The 15692-nt window shown below is 63.6% G+C and overlaps 2 protein-coding genes across 3 annotated transcripts; one reads left to right on the top strand and one right to left on the bottom strand.

Moving 5' to 3' along the window:
* Nucleotides 1–335: 335 nt before the first annotated feature.
* ANO8 (anoctamin 8) lies at nucleotides 336–11808 on the bottom strand. 2 transcript variants are annotated; one of them, XM_078053839.1, is made up of 19 exons: nucleotides 11693–11808; nucleotides 9938–10448; nucleotides 9056–9166; nucleotides 8795–8927; nucleotides 8476–8614; nucleotides 8294–8390; nucleotides 7495–7611; nucleotides 7288–7415; nucleotides 7032–7193; nucleotides 6568–6720; nucleotides 6327–6453; nucleotides 6152–6207; nucleotides 5970–6044; nucleotides 4349–5140; nucleotides 3906–4097; nucleotides 3646–3777; nucleotides 3455–3565; nucleotides 1881–2547; nucleotides 336–1031 (listed from the first exon to the last, which is right to left on the bottom strand). In XM_078053839.1, the coding sequence occupies exons 2-19, from the start codon at nucleotides 10041–10043 to the stop codon at nucleotides 661–663; spliced, it is 3669 nt and encodes a 1222-aa protein (XP_077909965.1). In that variant the 5' UTR covers nucleotides 10044–10448; nucleotides 11693–11808; the 3' UTR covers nucleotides 336–660. The 2 variants fall into 2 exon arrangements, with proteins under 2 accessions (XP_077909965.1, XP_035974751.2); XM_036118858.2 differs by lacking the exon at nucleotides 11693–11808 and having other exon boundaries at nucleotides 9938–10553.
* On the top strand, nucleotides 11192–15539 carry GTPBP3 (GTP binding protein 3, mitochondrial). The gene is made up of 9 exons (XM_078053843.1): nucleotides 11192–12068; nucleotides 12504–12757; nucleotides 12871–12957; nucleotides 13047–13249; nucleotides 13428–13500; nucleotides 13590–13733; nucleotides 13865–14030; nucleotides 14331–14609; nucleotides 14814–15539. Exons 1-9 carry the CDS (start codon nucleotides 12016–12018, stop codon nucleotides 15037–15039), a joined length of 1485 nt encoding a protein of 494 aa, XP_077909969.1. The 5' UTR covers nucleotides 11192–12015; the 3' UTR covers nucleotides 15040–15539.
* The last annotated feature ends 153 nt before the right edge of the window (nucleotides 15540–15692 follow it).

Here is a 15692-nt window from a genome sequence, read left to right as displayed (position 1 = left end):
CAAGGCCAACTCAGAACCCAGGCCTGGTACCCAAACTGCTGAGTCTTTCCAACACTTTTGAGATTTCTTCCTTTGTCTAGGAGGCTGAAGCCAGGGCCTGAGGCTCTGCATCTCCTCCCAGGGGACCCAGGCCTGGAGTTGGCCCCCAAATCTGGGCCGACTCAGAGTTGGTGCAGTCTGGAGTTTTCCATCTGTGGCCTCAAGACCCAGTTCTTAGGAGGAGGCTTGGGGATGGGAGGGGCACCCACCCTAGGCCTGCTAGGTCCCCCCCAAAGCCAGCACCAACTACAAGTCACTGGGCCCCCTGATCCCCCTTCCACTGCTCTGTCCTCGAGCACTGTTGAAATATACTTTTTATTGCATTTCTGCCGTTTTACAAAAATATGACAAAATAAATTAAAAACAAATAAATAATCGCCTATTCTGTGTGTTTTCTGTTGGTTTTTTGGGGTTTCCTTTCGTTTTCCCCATCCAAGTCGAAAGGAAAACGGCAGATGGCGGGGGGGTGGGGGGCGGGCCGGTCGCCGGCCTTGCCCCAGGACAGGGCAGCCAATACTGGGAGCCGTCGGGCCGAAGCGCGTTTTCTGGGTGGCGGCCGCCGCCCCGGTCCACGGACTGATATTGCATATGAGAACAGGAAGGCAGGGCGGGCGGGTGGAGCTAATGCCAGCCGCTGGGCCAGCACACGGCCTGGGGGCTGGGGCTGGGCGAGGGCGCCGGGGCCTCGGGGAGCTCGGAGGTGGGCGGCAGCGGCGGGGGCGGGAGGCTGTAGAAGCTGGCGTCCCCCGGCAGGGGCTGCGGGGCGGGCGGGGGCCCGGCGAGGGCGCAGGGCGGGCACTCGGCGGCGGCGGCGGCGGGGGCGGGGGCCTGGCGGGGGGCGGTGCCGTCACCCCCGCAGCCCCACGGCCCGTCCCACTGCCAGCAGCCTGCAGGCGGCGTCGGGGGCCGGGGCAGCGGCGTTGGCGGCGGCGCGGGGCTCCGGCTGCGGCGGGTGCGGAGGGCAGGGGCGCCCACGGGGGCCAGCGCTGTCCCTGCGGAGGCGAGAGGGGCCGTTCCGGGGGGGTGCCGCCCCCGCCGCCGGACCCCGCTCAGACCCTGCCCGCGCTCCCTCCCGGGCTTCCAGGCACATGGAGGGCCTTATTGCTTCTGATCAGTGACAAGGGGTGGGCGTCTTCTGGTGCCTCCCCTGCCTCTGGGCACTGGGCCCTTCCCCATCATGGGGAGAGGACAATCTGAGGAAGTCCCTCTGATTTCTGACCTGCGTCCCTGGTGCTGCAGCTGCCACCTCTTGGGCTCCCTGGGGGATGAGCTGCTGGAGCCTGGGGCTGGGTTGGGCTGGGGTTGGGACCGGCAAGGTGGGGGTGGGGGGCCGTGAGGCTGGCACCTCTTGCTCAGCATGGATGTGGGTGCAGCCTGTGGCCGAGCACCCCGAGTTCCCCAGGTGGGGGCAGCTCCAGCCCCCACCTCCAAGGGAGGCCTCCTTGAACAGCTGGGCTGCAGGGTGGGGACTTGCATAGAGGCCTGGGGGGAGGGGGGGTCCAGTCCCCCCAGAGTGAGCTGGGTGTGGGGCCTTATCATAGGGGCAGGAGAGGCTGGGCCAGGTGGTGAAGAAGCCTTCTTCATCTCTCCTGGCCCCAGAGCACGGTGGGCAGGGTGCCCTGGGAGGGGCACTAGGACAGGGGGCTTTGGCTGTCGGGGTCCTGGAGACACTGAGCAGGCTTTGACTGAGAGGCTCCACGTACCACATACCCAGGTTCCCAGCCGGTACCAGAGACCGGGCCTCCTCTGTCCCCTTCAGCCCCTCTCCCCAGGCCTGGCCACCCCATCCCTTCCCGCCGAGCCCGGCCCAGAGTCCCCACCCCCGAGTTAAAGCTTGTGACCTGAGCCTTCCTCTTCGGGCCGGGGGGCGTCCGGCTCCTCAGCCGCGGCCTCGTCCATCGGCCCACTCCGCTGGCCTCGGCCTCCTCCACCGCCGGGGGTCCCGTCCAGCCGGGCCTGCCCACCTGCCCCGTTGGACCCGGTATCAGCCCGGGCCCCGCCGAAAGGGAAGAGCTTGCCGGCGTGGAAGGCCTTGGGCGGTGAGTGGCTGCGCTCTGGGTCCCGCCGGGTCTCAGGCGACTTGAGGAACTTGAAGCTGAGGAAGGCTGGCAGGCGGGTGTCGCTACCCGTGGGTGACTGGGCAGGGGGTGGCCGGGCGGCAGGGCCAGCCCCCGCGCTGGCCAGTGAGGATGCAGCCCCAGACGACAGGAACTTGCCCTGCAGCGGGATGATCTGCTTCAGCTTCATGACGTTGTTGGGCGCCAGCAAGGACCCCGGGCGCTTGGGCCGCTCTTGCCCGTGGCCACCTGCCCCGCTGCCCTTGGCCTTGGCGGAGGCCTTCTCAGCGGCAGCGGGGTCCAGCCCTGAGCCTTCGGCCCGAGCCTCCTCCCGGCCGCTGGCATCGCGCTCTCGCCGGGCGTGGTGCTCCGCGTGGCGCTGGCGCTCCTCCTCCTCCCGCCGCCGCCGCTGCTGCTGCTGGTAGCGGTGCTGGGCCTGGCGTTCATGTCTCTGCGGGCGCAACAGAGCCATTAGCGGGACTGGGCAGACGGGGGGTGTGGGCAGGTGCCGGCTGAGGCCCCAGGCCCTCGCGGGTGCTCTCTGCAGGAGTGGGGAGAGATCCAAACACTTACTGGGCACCCGCTGCACCCCTGGACCCACCCCAGGGCTCTCTGAGGAAGTAGGGAGAGATCTAACCACTTATTAGGCACCAACTGCAATCCTGGATCCATGCCAGGGCTTTCTGAGAATTGAGAAGGGAACGGACATTACGGGCCATCGACGCTGTCCCCAGCCATGTGCCAGGCACCGTCTTAAGAACTGGGAGAACGTAAACACAGCTTGGGCCTCAACCGTTCTCTGCTTTCTGGAGAACCAGGGACAGAGTCACGACTGACACAGACCAGAGCCACATGTGGCTTTGTCAATGCCAATTTAAGTGATTAAAATAAAACAAAATAAGAATTCTGTCTCTCGGTTGTACCAGCCCCACATCAAGTGCCCGTCGGCCCCCCGTAGTGAGGGATCACACGGGGCACAGAATGTTTCCATCATCACGGAGAGCGTCGCCTGGCCCTGGTGAGCTCCTTGGCCCACTTGGCAGCTTTCTGGGGAATGTGGCAGAAGCTGGGCTTCTAGGAAGCATCCGCCGTGTCCCTGGCCCCAAACAGGACACTGCTGGCAAGCTGGCGATGACTAAAGGTTCACAAGTGCCAGGCTGGTACTGGATGCCACCGGGGGTTCCGGGAGGGAGCGGCCCGGGCGGCGCGCTCATCATTACCCTGGGCTCCCACCTCTTTCCCTCCTGCTCAGCTGGCTGCCCCCCGAGGCAGAGGCCGAGGCTGAGAAGCCCCGCCGAGTGCAGGTGGCAACCGAGCCCGGGCCCCGCCCCCCCCGCCCCCCCCCCCCCCGCCCGTACCTTGAAGGCCTCCCGGCGCTGGTACTCAAGCTTGGCCATCTCCTCGGCCACCCAGCCTGGGATGTCGGGGATGGCCACATGGATGAGGTACTTGAGGAGCAGGGCGAAGTGCTGAGGCGACAGAGGAGGAGGCTGCAGGCTCGGGGACGCCCTGCCGCCCCCCAGCTCCCCCATGCAGCCGCCGGCCCCACCTCGAGCACCACCACAGACACAATGGCCGCCTCAGGGCTGAGCCAGGGGAAGAGGCGCTGCAGCTGCCCACACTGGCCGATTAGGTAGCAGTTGACCACGATGGCCAGGACGCCCATGGCCTCCATCACCTTCTGCAGGGGAACATGGCGGGGGTGGGCTCAGGTGGGGTCCGGCCACCCTTCCTGGGCCTCCTGCCCCTCCCCAGCGCACCCGGACTCCCTCCGGGCCTCGGCTCCGAGTCCTCGGCCGCTCCCCACACCTGCCACTGGCCGATGCTCTCAACCCGCTGCCCGAAGGGCCGCTGCAGCCCCGTGCACAGCTTGAGGGCGTCGCTCCGGATCTCGATGAGGTTGTTGACCAGGGCGCACAGAGCAGCCAGGGGGAAGGCAGACGAGAAGAGGACAACGTAGCCAAACTGCACGAACATCTCCTGGTAGTCCTGGAAGGTGTCCTGCAGGCGGGTGCCCGGGTGTGGCCTTGGGTCCCCTCCCTCAGACCCGGATGCCTCCTACCTTCGACTACCTTCTTCTCTCAAGGCCACCTCCCGCCCTCCGATTCTCCTGAATGGACCCAGAGCTCCCCGTCCAGCAAGTTCCCAACCACATCCAGGGCCCCATTTCATCACGCCCCCTACCTCCACCCTCAGGCCGCATGCCCTGCCCTGCTGAGGGCCTGGCCTTGGGCCTCAGACGCCCTCCTCACCTCGTACTTCTTCATACAGCTCTCAAGCTCGGCCTGGGTGAGTTGGGGTGAGTGCTCCTCCTCGGGTGGGTCAATCCAAGACGACCGATTCTGCCGCCGCTGCCTCCGGCCCGAGTCACCTGAACCAGGCTCTGGGTCCGGGCCCCCATCTGGCCCCTGGTCACGGCCCTCGCCCCCAGCCCGGCGGAGCAGGACGGCCGGAGGCTCCCGCTCAGGACTGCCGGGAGCCCCTTCGGCCTCATCGTCTTCTTCGGCCAGCGTGAATACTCCCGGCTCCAGCCCCTTCTCCACCATAGTGGGGCTCCCCTCCTCCAGGAGGGCCTCCGGGCCAGGCCGCCGCCGCCCAGCACCTCGCTCAGCAAAGCTGACCTTCTTCAGCCGGAGCCCACAGTCCAGGAGGCCGTTCTCCTCGCCCTCCTCCTCGTCATCTTCCTCCTCCTCCTCCTCCTCCTCCTCCTCTTCCTCCTTGCCCTCCTGAGGCCCGTCCCCCACCTCCCCACCCTCCCCTGCCGGCCGCCGCTCCACTGTAGCCTCCTCCTCCTCCTCAGGTGCCCCGCAGCCCCCACCGAGACACCTGCGGGCCCCGCCGCCGCTGCCACTCTCTTCGGCCTGGGGTTCGAGGCGACGGGGTGCAGGGCGCTGGAGGCTCAGCAGGCCGAGCAGGGCACGGGCCAGCTCCCAGGCTGCCTGCAGGCCGAGCTCGCCGCGGCCCAGCCGCCGGTACAGGTGCGGCTGCAAGACCTCGCGCACGTTCTGGAGGAACTGGCGGGTGATCAGCAGAGTGGCCAGCATCTGGGGGCAGGAAGGGGGAGGAGAGAGGCCACGTGGGGCGCGGGCGGAGCCCGGGGCACCGGGGCAGGCTGCTGGGACTGGGGACCCGCCCTCCAGGAGCAAGTTTCCAGACACATGCCCTGAACCTAATTGCTGACTCCGCCCCATGTAATGATGTCCCGGGACATGGAGGCCCCAGCACTCAACCTCTGCAGCCTCTCCCACCATTCCTCTGCCACAAACCATAGCCCAGCAGGCCACAGTGCTCCGAGTCAACCTCCTGGGGTTGCAACGCATGTTTCCACCCTGCTGTGGCTCAGGGTCCCCCCTGCTTGCAGCACTGCCCGGGAGCTCAGCTGGGGCCCAGGGCCTCAGGAGGCCCCTGCCGTTTGCACCCCATCAGCAGAGCCCCGGCCCCTTGGAACATGCACCCTCAGCTCAGGCAGCGTGAGGCCCCAAGCACAGCCACACTGCCCGCCCTGGCGAGGTCCTGCGGGCTCGCCATCTGCCCCTACTTTGGCCCGGGCCATGAGCAGGAGGCCCCGGAGGGAGAGGAGGAGCAGGTGGAACCGCAGGGCCGCGAGCGGGACCAGCACCGCCCGAAGCTGCCGCTCGAGGCTCTGGGACAGGGACAGGACGAGCAGGAGCTGTGGAGGGACCGACGGACAGGTGGACGGACAGATGGGGGGGCGACAGGCAGAGAGAGGACACACGGACGGACGGACGGACGGACAGAGAGAGAAGGATGGAGGACGGGGGGGAGGGGCTGGAGAGCCCGTGGACCCCTTGGGCCAAGTCCGGCCCCCCACTGGCCACCACTGGGGGGCACTGCCTTGGGCTGGGGTCTCACCTCTTTCAAGCGCTCCATGTCTTTGAGGTAGAAGCCGATGTAGAAGAGGCTCAGGTAGGAATTGACAAATTGGAACTGTGGGAAGGAAGCAGGGGGGCAATCCCTCTGCTGCCCGGTCCCCAGGAGCCCCTCCTGTGCCCCATGCAGAGCCCTCACTGCCCACCTGCTGGCCCCCCACTCACCAGGACGACTTTGATGATGAGGTGCTTCTCATAGGCGCTCTCCAGCCGGTAATTCTCTGGGGGCCGAGGGGGTGAGTGAGGAGGTGGCCCAGGCCCCCTGAAGGCAGCGCGGGCCCTGAAGGGCAGCAGGGACCTTCCTCCCCAGGGCAACAGGACCTCCCCTTGCAGGGCGTACCCATGTCGTTGAGCCAGATGGCGAGCTTCTTATAGCCCTCGGCACTCGCGCTGACCAGCAAAGCCAGCACTACCTTGGGCAGGAAGCGGGCAAGACGGGGCAGCCCTTTCACGCTCAGCACCAGCTCCTGCAGGGGCAGGGGGTTCACAGGTCATCCTGGCATCTGGGCTCAGGCCGGAGTGGACCTGGGCCGGGAGTGGCCAGGTCAGGGCCAAGGCCGGGGCTGGGGGCCGGAGGTCACCTGCAGCTGGAAGCAGCCGAGCATGAGCAGAAACACGCAGGCCAGGCAGGTGAGGCACAAGGGGAGGCTCACAAGCAGCTGGAAGAGCAGCCGCTTCCAGGGCGGGTAGTAGAACTCCTCAGCCTGCGTCACAGGGCTGATGCGCCGGATACCCTGGCAGAGGGTGGGGCTCAGCATGAGGCCGGAGGGGCTGCCCCTGCCCCCACACACCTTTCCCAAGGCCTCAGAATTCAGTTTCCCTCCATCACGCCTTTGCTTTTGCGGTGCCCCCACCTAGTCTACCTTTCCCAGTCCCTCAAATGCAATTTCCCACACCTCTCCTTCGGAGCATGCAGAGCCCCGCACCTGGCATACCCTTTCTGATGCTGCAGCCCTATTTCACACCTTGTCTTTGCCCCTGCAGTAACCCCCCCACCTCCCCCTCTCATTCTTGGAGTCCTTGGACTCAGACACCCCCAACTGACCCTGAACTGGGGTCGCGGTTCTTCCACAGCTTCCCCAGGTGAGTCCAGCGTCCCCCATTTGTAGGCCAGCTCTGCCCCCCTCCGTTTCCACTCCTCCAAGAACAGGGTTGACCAGACCACGTTGAAGAGGGCAAAAACCACACACGATACATCCCGGCTTGTCTGGGGATGGCAGAAGGCTGAGCTGTTAGCCAGGTTGGCCCAGGGAGGAGGGTGTCTCAGGCACTCCAGCCCCAGCCCAGCCCACTCCCAGCACCTGATCAGCCTCCGTAAATGTGTACAGGACAGAGCCAAAGACAGCTGGGTATACCATCGCTGATGTGTAGAAGCCCAGCCAGGCAAAGTACATGGCAATCTTCACTCCAAAGTAGTCACAGATCTCATCTGCCAGGAGCACAGGGGTGTCCCGGTCAGCCCTGCCCGCTTCCTGAGACTCCCGCACACCCCCCACCTGGGGCCACACCTAGAGGCTGGTTTTCACACACAGCTTGCACCCATGACTTCATGAGGCGGTTCAGGATGCGCTGCTCGTGGACCGGGAACACCTGCTGGATGATCCCCCGGGCCGCCAGCTCAGGGACTGTTGGGGGACAAGAGCGGATGAGCCCCACCCTTCTGCCTGTGCCTGGCCTGGCCAGTCCCACCACCCCCCCCCCCCGCCCCGCCCGAAACCCAAGTCACAGTTTTTCCCTGCTTTTAAATCGTCAGAGGCTCTTCCCAGGGGAGGAGTTCTGAGTGGACAGAATATCTGGTTCTCCTTCAGAATTTGGGAGGTGCAGAAGCAGGCAGGTGGGGGCGCAGGAATCCACCTGGGAGGGTGGGGTCCCAGTGTGGAACCCTGTTTTTAAATAAAGCCATTTGGCCTCAGATCACTGCTCCGAAGGTCTGAGGAATGGTGCAAAGCCGGCGTCAGAAGGTGAACTTCGAGCAGCTGGTCTCTTGGAGAGGAAACTGAGGCCCAGGGCCTCACCACACAGTGCATGGAGTGCTGTCCATGGTCCTGCCCCCACCTTATCCCACACCCAGAGAACCGTGTCTCTTGGAAATGCCTCCCAGGGAGTAAACCCTACCCCTATGCTAGGGCCCCCCCCCGCCCCCCCCACACCCACACCATTGATTGATGTCTCTAGGCCCCACCCAACACTTCACTAGCTTTTTTGGTCGGTTGTCTCTAGGCCCCACCTTCTCGCATTGATAGGCTGTATTCTAAGAGCCCCACCCAACTCCCCACGTGTGATTGGAAGTCGGTCCCGCCTGCTTACTGATTGGCTGGTCCTCCAGGAAGCGCACATTGTGCAGCGCCTCGCCCTGCTTGGCGCGTAGGTTCTGCAGCCAAAAGCGGATGATGCTCTGGCGTTCCTGCGGGGGACAGGGCAGGGCTTGAGCACAGGAAAGAGCAGCCCAAGGGCTAGGGCTGCGCACTGGGAGCCAGAGCTGGCCGCACCTGGGAGGTGAAGAAGCGCAGCTCACTCTCCACATTCTCGTAGATGAAGTCCTCCTCGCAAGAGAAGCCGCGGGTGCCCCCGCCAAACTCGGCCTTCACCGCTTTGCGCAAACCCAGCTCGTCGGCTCCTCGAAGTAGGCTGCCAGGAAGACACGGAGGTGGGGTCATGGGGAGACCCTGGCTCACCGTCCTGGAGCTAGGGTTGGTGTACCTGGCGGCCACCTGGGACAAATGCAGGGCGCTAAACCTCACAGTTGGTGCTTGGAAGGGTGGGGAGCTGGGTAGCAGGGTCAGCGAGAGGCCAGGGACAGAGACTCGCCTCTCATACGTGGCGGTGACGAAGAAGGCATAGGCACGCGTGTGGCGGTGGTGGCGGACTTGCACGATGAGCTCAGGGATGCCCACGCGGATGTGGTTCAGCAGCCATAGCAGCGTGTGGTCATCAGTCGTGTCTGCCAAGGGGCACAGGGACTGATGGCTCTTGCCACAAGGGGTCCGAGGCCTCTTACAGACTCCTACTCAGGGGAGCCCAGCTCAGGGGAGCCCACCTGGGCACCGGGCAGGCGGCGGGCACAGGTACCTGGAAAGGTCATCAGCACGTCGCAGTTCTCTGTGGGCACTGTCTTCATCCACGCCTTGTGAGACACCAGGTAGCGACCAGCCTGCAGAAGCCGCTTTCCAAAAAGCTTATCTAGGGGGCAGGCAGGGCAGGGCCCAGGTCAGGCCACTCCCAGACCAGGACCCCAGCCTCCAGTTGAGTGCCTCCAGCCCTAGCCCCTGCTTGCACACTGGCCACGGCTCTTCTGCACTCAGTCTGGCATCCAGGGACCTGCAAGCTTTGGCCTCGGCTCGTTTCCTTCCCTCCTCGTCCTTGCACCAGCCAGGCCCTCCTCCAGGAATGCCCTTCCCCCAGGTCCTCCCTTACAAATCTTACTCATTCTTGAGGCCCAGCTCCGCCTCCAAAACCACAATCGATGGGGCGCTCACTAGCAACCCTGAGCGCTTCACCACATCATGTCAACGCGTCCTCATAGCTGGGCGCGGTTCTTACCCCCATTTCACAGGTGAGGAAACTGAGGACCAGGGCGTTTAAGTCACGCACGCAAGGTCACACAGGCGAGCTGGGATTCGAACCCAGGACCGTGATTCCGTATCCTCTGCGAGGAGGCTCTCAAGTGCATCCCTGCTGGGCTGCGATCCGGTAACCCAAAGGGGTGACTGAGCTCAGCCCCGGGCCGGGGCTCTCGGAGGGGCGTGTCCGAGTCTCTGTGCTGGGACCCCCGCCCCCTGTACCGTCCCAGCCGCGCTGGCCCCGCCGCAGCCGCAGTGCCGGGAGAAGCCGGCCCCTCGACTGGACTCCAGGCCCGGGACGGCTGACCCCAATCCCACTCCCCGTCCGGCCGCCGCGCGCACCACAGGCACCTGCAACCCTGTCAGATCCAGCCGCCGCACACATACATACCCAGAACTCCAGACGCCGGGGCTGCAGGCTCGCCCTCAGGCGGGGGCCTCTTGCCACGCTCGCCCTCCAGGGACGTGCCCCCGGCGCTGGAGGTGGCTTCGGCCATGGCGAGGGCAGGTCAGGTCAGGGGCTGCGGGCGGCCCGAGCGCCGGGGGGCCCCGGGCTCATCCGGCCGGTGCCGCCGCGGAGCGCGCTGGAGGTGGAGACAAAGGCCGCGCCCGCCCGCGCCGGCCGCCGTCCCCGCGTGCCCGAGCGCTGCTTCTCGTCTCCGCCCGCGCGGAACCTCGATTCTCCTTCTCGTCCCCGCGCATGTCGCTCTTGGGTTCTCGACTCCGCCCGTGTTGTTTTCTGGATTTCGTTCTCGCCCGCCCACTTCGCTTTCTGGTGCTCGTCTCCGCCCGCACCGAAGATGCATTCACCGAGGATGTGTCCCCGCCCGCGTCGAATTCTGGGTCTCGTCCCCGCCCGTCCCGGGCCTGGATTCTCCGCCTCCGAGCCTTAGTTTCCCCATCTGCAAGGGCGCGGTTTGGAATCTTGAGTTGGGCGTGATTTGACCACGGCAGGACGTGGGAGGGGGCGGGCCTGGTTGGGGGAGATTCCAGGTACCAATAACTTCACAGCTAGAATACGAATTAATAGTTACAGCAAGTCCTGCCTCAGGGCCTTAGCATGTGCCAGTCAACTACTTAAGGCACTCCTCACGCCCTCCCGTCCAGTTAACCCCTGCGCCTCTAAGGAGGTAACCTCCTCAGAGAGCACCCGATAGAGCTGCCAAGTTTAGCAAATAAACATACAGTCCTCCCACTGTATGAAAGAATTTCAGACAAACGAATACATTTTTAGTATGTCCCAAATATTACGTGGGACATAGTTATACCAAAACCTTATTTATTGTTTATCTGAAATTCACATTTAACTGGGCGTTCTGTATTTTATCTGCACCCAGGACCCTGATCGTCCTGAGTAGTCTTTTCTGTTAGACTGAGAGCCCAGAGAGGGCAGGGGCCCCTTCTGGTTCTTAGCGCACACAGTAGGCACTTGATGTATACTTATGACAGATGGGACAACTCGGAGAAGGCGAGTGTCCGCGTTTGTCACTCTTTTACAAATGAAAAAGTTAAGCGGGTCGAGGCAGGTATTAGAACTCTAGCGGGTCCGACAGAGTCTTCCCAAGTGCAAGTGCGTCGCCCGCCCGCTCCGTCCAAGAACCAGAGAATTGTCCGTGCGAAAGCGCCCGTGGAGACCCCGCCCAGCCAGTGCCTGGAATTCCACCATCAACGCTTATATTCCGCTATTCTGCGCTGTCCTGGGTTAACCTGAGTAATCCCCGAGACTCCCCTTTCTGGCTTTCGGGGAGCCAGACACAGACCGGACACTCAGCTCTGCAGGAGCAGGCCTGGGCCAGGAAAGCCCAGGAGGCAGAGAGGGCTGTGCTGGGGATTCCAGAAAGGTGTCCTGTCGGAGGGGGACCTTGGAGCTAGGTCCTGAGGATGAGTTTGTCAAATGAAGAAGGGAATCCGAGGAGGAGGGAACGGCGGGAGGGAAAGCTGGGGGAGGAGCGAGAAACTTGGAGAGTTCTGGAAACACAGGTAGGAATCTTCCCAGAAATTTGGACGAGATTTTACTAGGACCAGGGCGTGGGTTCCCCGGAACTCGTCCCTCTCCGCCCCTGAGATGCTCTTGCTTCGCCTAAAGCCACGGCGTGGCCAGATGGAAAATACGGGGCTGGAACCCTCGCCTCGGTGTAAATCCTACCGCCCTGGGCGAAGCCTGGTTCTTCCTCCCACCCTTCATTTCCGGTGTCTGGGATACCCGCGGTTCTAGGATCCTAAAAATTCGGTCTAATGTTGCCGGGGGAACGCCATTTCGCTGCACCCCCGCGTCCAGCCCCTTCCCCGCCTCTTGCCCTGACGCTAGCCAATAGAAACGAAGATCTTCAGTGGGTCTCCTAAGGGGCCCAATGATGATCGAGAATCGTGGAGCACTTTACCAGTCACGCCGCGGAGTGGGTGGAGCCTCCTGTCAGGACTAGAAGCCACCCAGGCAGAGCGGGTAGGCGGGTCGCCGGTTGTGAACCCATGTGGCGGGTGTTGTGGACCCTAGTAGCTCGGGCCGCACGTGGGCCTCGCAGGTGGGGCGATACGGGAAACGGGTGTGACAGCGTGGGGTGCTGCTTGGGCTCCAAACCCTCTCCCTGGGATCTGGGTCCCAGTTCCCTGGGGCAGAACGACCTTTCACATTTTCCCAAGCCCCAATCCGTTCATCCCCCTGCCGCAGAGCCCACATCTGGGTCACCTGTTGGCCTCAATGTACCCATTCGGGTCACAGTCTGACATCAGCGCCCTCACCCTCACAATATATCCACCACCCCCCGCCGCAGACCCACATCTGGGTCAACTTCTGCTCTCAGAGACCTCAATCGGGTCACCCTCTGGCCTCAGACGCTCCAATCTGCCCACCCCACAGCCTCAGAGCCTCCCCCTGGGGCATCTTCCGAACATCGAGCGCTCTATCCACCTGCCACTCAGCCACAGAGCCTCCCAGAGGCACTGATTCTTCTCTCCAGTCCCAGATCGTGCACGCGCCAGGGCAGCGGCGCCCCGGCCCCCGGTTCCGGGGCCACTATCTTCGCGCTGAGCTCCGGCCAAGGCCGCTGCGGCATCGCGGTGATCCGGACCAGCGGTCCTTCCAGCGGCCACGCCCTCCGGAGTCTCACGGCGCCCCGGGACTTGCCCCCGGCTCGCAGCGCCTGCCTGCGCCTGCTCAGCCACCCCCGTTCCGGAGAGCCGTTGGACCACGCGCTGGTGCTCTGGTTCCCAGGTGAGGGGTTCCAGATCCCGAACCTGCTGTAGCTCTCATGACCCAGTTTCCCACCCCCCACCCAAGGCGTTTGCCTAGTCGTACTCTCCTCGACTCCCATCTCGCCACACTAGGTCCCCAAAGTTTCACGGGTGAGGACTGCGCGGAGTTCCACGTGCACGGAGGCCCGGCGGTGGTGAGTGGCGTCCTGCAGGCCCTGGGTGAGTCTGCAGCCTTGGGTTCGAAGTCTGGCTCTGCCAGTGGATCTGGGTGGGGGCCAGGGAGCTCAGGATCCACTACTTTCCCGCAGGCAGTGTGCCAGGGCTGCGGCCGGCCGAGGCTGGTGAGTTCACCAGGCGGGCATTCGCTCACGGGAAGCTGAGCCTGACCGAGGTGGAGGGGCTAGCGGATCTAATTCATGCAGAAACCGAGGCGCAGCGGCGGCAGGCGCTGAGGCAGCTGGATGGGGAACTGGGCCACCTCTGCCATGGCTGGGCCAAGACTCTCACTAAGGCAAGCCCCCTCTTCGCCCATTCCCTGCCTCAGAGACCCCACCTGCCCATTCTGTGTGTGAGAGCTTCCTGTGCATGAGCCTCCAGTCTGGTCCCTTGGGTCAGGCTTGACCTGGGCCCTTTGGGGGGGGGGGTTCCTGGGTTACCACATCACCACCTCCGTCCCCCTCCCCCACCAGGCTCTGGCTCACGTGGAGGCCTATATCGACTTTGGTGAGGATGACAACCTGGAGGAGGGCGTCCTGGAGCAAGGTGGGTCCTCCTAGCGGTTGGGGACACCTGGCATCGTAGCCCTTGGAGGCCCCCTCACTCCCAACCCCTCTGCTTTCTTCCATCCACAGCTGACAGCCAAGTGCGGGAGCTGGAGCTGGCACTGAGCGCACATCTTCGAGATGCCAGGCGCGGGCAGAGGCTTCGCTCAGGAGCGCACGTAGTGGTCGCAGGACCCCCCAACGCTGGCAAGAGCAGCCTGGTGAACCTACTCAGTGCGTGGGAGGCGGGGCCTAGTGCCGGGGGCGGGGCCGGGAGCTGGGGAGCTGTTCAGGTGTGGGGGAGGGGCTCTACGGCCTCCACCCCGCCCTCTTCGCGATAACCCCCACCCCCCATTCCATCCCAGGCCGGAAGCCTGTGTCCATAGTGTCCCCGGAGCCGGGGACCACCCGCGACGTGCTGGAGACCCCCGTGGACCTGGCCGGGTTCCCGGCGCTGCTGAGCGACACGGCGGGCTTGCGCGAGGGCGTGGGGCCGGTGGAGCAGGAGGGCGTGCGGCGCGCCCGCGAGAGGTAGGCTGGTAGGGTGGTGGGAGGGGGAGACAGAGCCCTTCCACTTCCATTTCTCCTTGCTGCCTTTATTTTGTGTCCCTCTCGAATCAGGAAAGGCTGCTAAGGTCTCTTGGGTGGGGGCTCTGATGTGGGGAGAGCCGCCGTGTAAATTCAGCCTCTGTTCCTGCCCCGCCCCTCTTGCCCTGCCCCGCCCCCACGTGCCATGCCCCGCCCCTCTTGCTCTGCCTCCTCCCCCCCAGGTGCCCTTAATTACTCAACTCCCCGGCGTCACTTCTTGGTTGGTTCTCCCTGTTCCCCCAGGCTGGAGCAGGCTGACCTCATTCTGGCGGTGCTGGATGCTTCTGACCTGGGCTCTCCGTCCAGCTGCAACTTCCTGGATACCGTTGTCGCCCCCCCAGGCGCTGGGAGCCCCAGTGAGAATAGCCGGCGCCTCCTGCTGGTGCTGAACAAATCGGACTTGCTGCCTCCAGGGGGCCCAGACCCCAGGCCCGACCTGCCCCCGCACCTGCTGCTGTCCTGCTTGACCGGAGAGGGTTTGGATGGCCTCCTGGAGGCGCTGAGGAAGGAGCTGGCGGAAGTGTGAGCTGCTCCCCCGCCCCGCCTCCGCCCGTCCCCGTTCCGCAGCCTGCCTCAACCCAAGTTCAAGTCAGGGCAGAGCCACTGGCTTTGGACACGTACCCGCCCCCCAGGCTCATTTTCTGGGTCCACAAAATGCAACTGATCATCCCCCTTCCAATGGTAGTTGTGAAAGTTGAGAAAGACCGCATCCTTTGTCCCTTCCAGGTGTGGGGACCCGTCCACAGGCCCACCACTTCTGACGCGTGCAAGACACCAGCATCATCTCCAGGGCTGCCTGGATGCCCTCGGCCACTACAAGCAGACAAAAGACCTAGCCCTGGCTGCTGAGGCGCTGCGACTCGCCCGGGGCCACCTGGGCCGCATCACCGGCGGAGGCGGCACTGAGGAGGTCTTGGACATCATCTTCCGGGACTTCTGCGTGGGCAAGTGAGGGGACCACTGAAGCTCCCAGCCAGGCTGGGGGAGGGGAGGGGCCAGAAGCCCTGAAGCATGTGGGAATAGCTTAGGCCGAGTGAGAATCTCATCCCCTGGGGGAAGAACTTGGCCCCAGGACGCTGAAGCAAAGTGCTGCCTTCAGAGGTGGTGAGCTCCCTGTTGCTGGCTGTAGCTTAGTTCCCTGGCAGGGACATGCTAGGGGTTCCAGCCCTGGAGTGGAGCTCAACGGAGGTCCCTTTGGGTTCCGATGCTGGGGGAGTAGGAGTGGACGGTTGCGATAGGGGTGGGAGGGCCTCAGGGATCTTTGTTTTGCGGTTTTTAATTTATTTTGCAAATACTAAAGGAATATAAAAAAATTCAGGTGATTCAGAAATGCTTAAACATGGAAATCTCCCCCCGTCCCATCCCTTGGGGTCACAGTTTGTGTCCTTCCAGAATTCTCTCTGCTGTTTTGCATACTTGTGGATACACCTATAAAATATGTTTTGTCTTGTATATTGTAAAGTGTGTGTTTATTGCTCTGCAAGTTATCATTCTCTTTTTTAGTATTAATCTTGAAGCTTTGCCTCTTATATTTTATTTTTTATTTATTTTTTATTTTTTTAATTTATTTATTTGCCTCATATTTTAAAAGAGAGCTGCGAGATC

The sequence above is a fragment of the Halichoerus grypus genome, chromosome 1, assembly GCF_964656455.1.
Source record: "Halichoerus grypus chromosome 1, mHalGry1.hap1.1, whole genome shotgun sequence".
In the NCBI taxonomy this organism is placed as follows: Eukaryota; Metazoa; Chordata; class Mammalia; order Carnivora; family Phocidae; genus Halichoerus; species Halichoerus grypus.
Note: the sequence above shows the minus strand (reverse complement) of the source record. Positions and strands in the feature narration are given on the sequence as shown.

Bases quoted from the DNA above. Each gene is read 5' to 3' on its own strand.
- ANO8 (XM_078053839.1), bottom strand. From the start codon at position 10,043: ATGGCCGAAGCCACCTCCAGCGCCGGGGGCACGTCCCTGGAGGGCGAG. The intron at 8,615-8,794 runs GCGAGTCTCTGT...TCTTCCTGGCAG, and splicing joins GTCACCGCCACGTATGAGAG to CCTACTTCGAGGAGCCGACG. The intron at 6,721-7,031 runs GTCAGTTGGGGG...ACCCTCTGCCAG, and splicing joins AACCGCGACCCCAGTTCAGG to GGTATCCGGCGCATCAGCCC.
- GTPBP3 (XM_078053843.1), top strand. From the start codon at position 12,016: ATGTGGCGGGTGTTGTGGACCCTAGTAGCTCGGGCCGCACGTGGGCCT. The intron at 13,250-13,427 runs GCAAGCCCCCTC...CTCCCCCACCAG, and splicing joins GGGCCAAGACTCTCACTAAG to GCTCTGGCTCACGTGGAGGC. The intron at 13,734-13,864 runs GTGCGTGGGAGG...ATTCCATCCCAG, and splicing joins CAGCCTGGTGAACCTACTCA to GCCGGAAGCCTGTGTCCATA.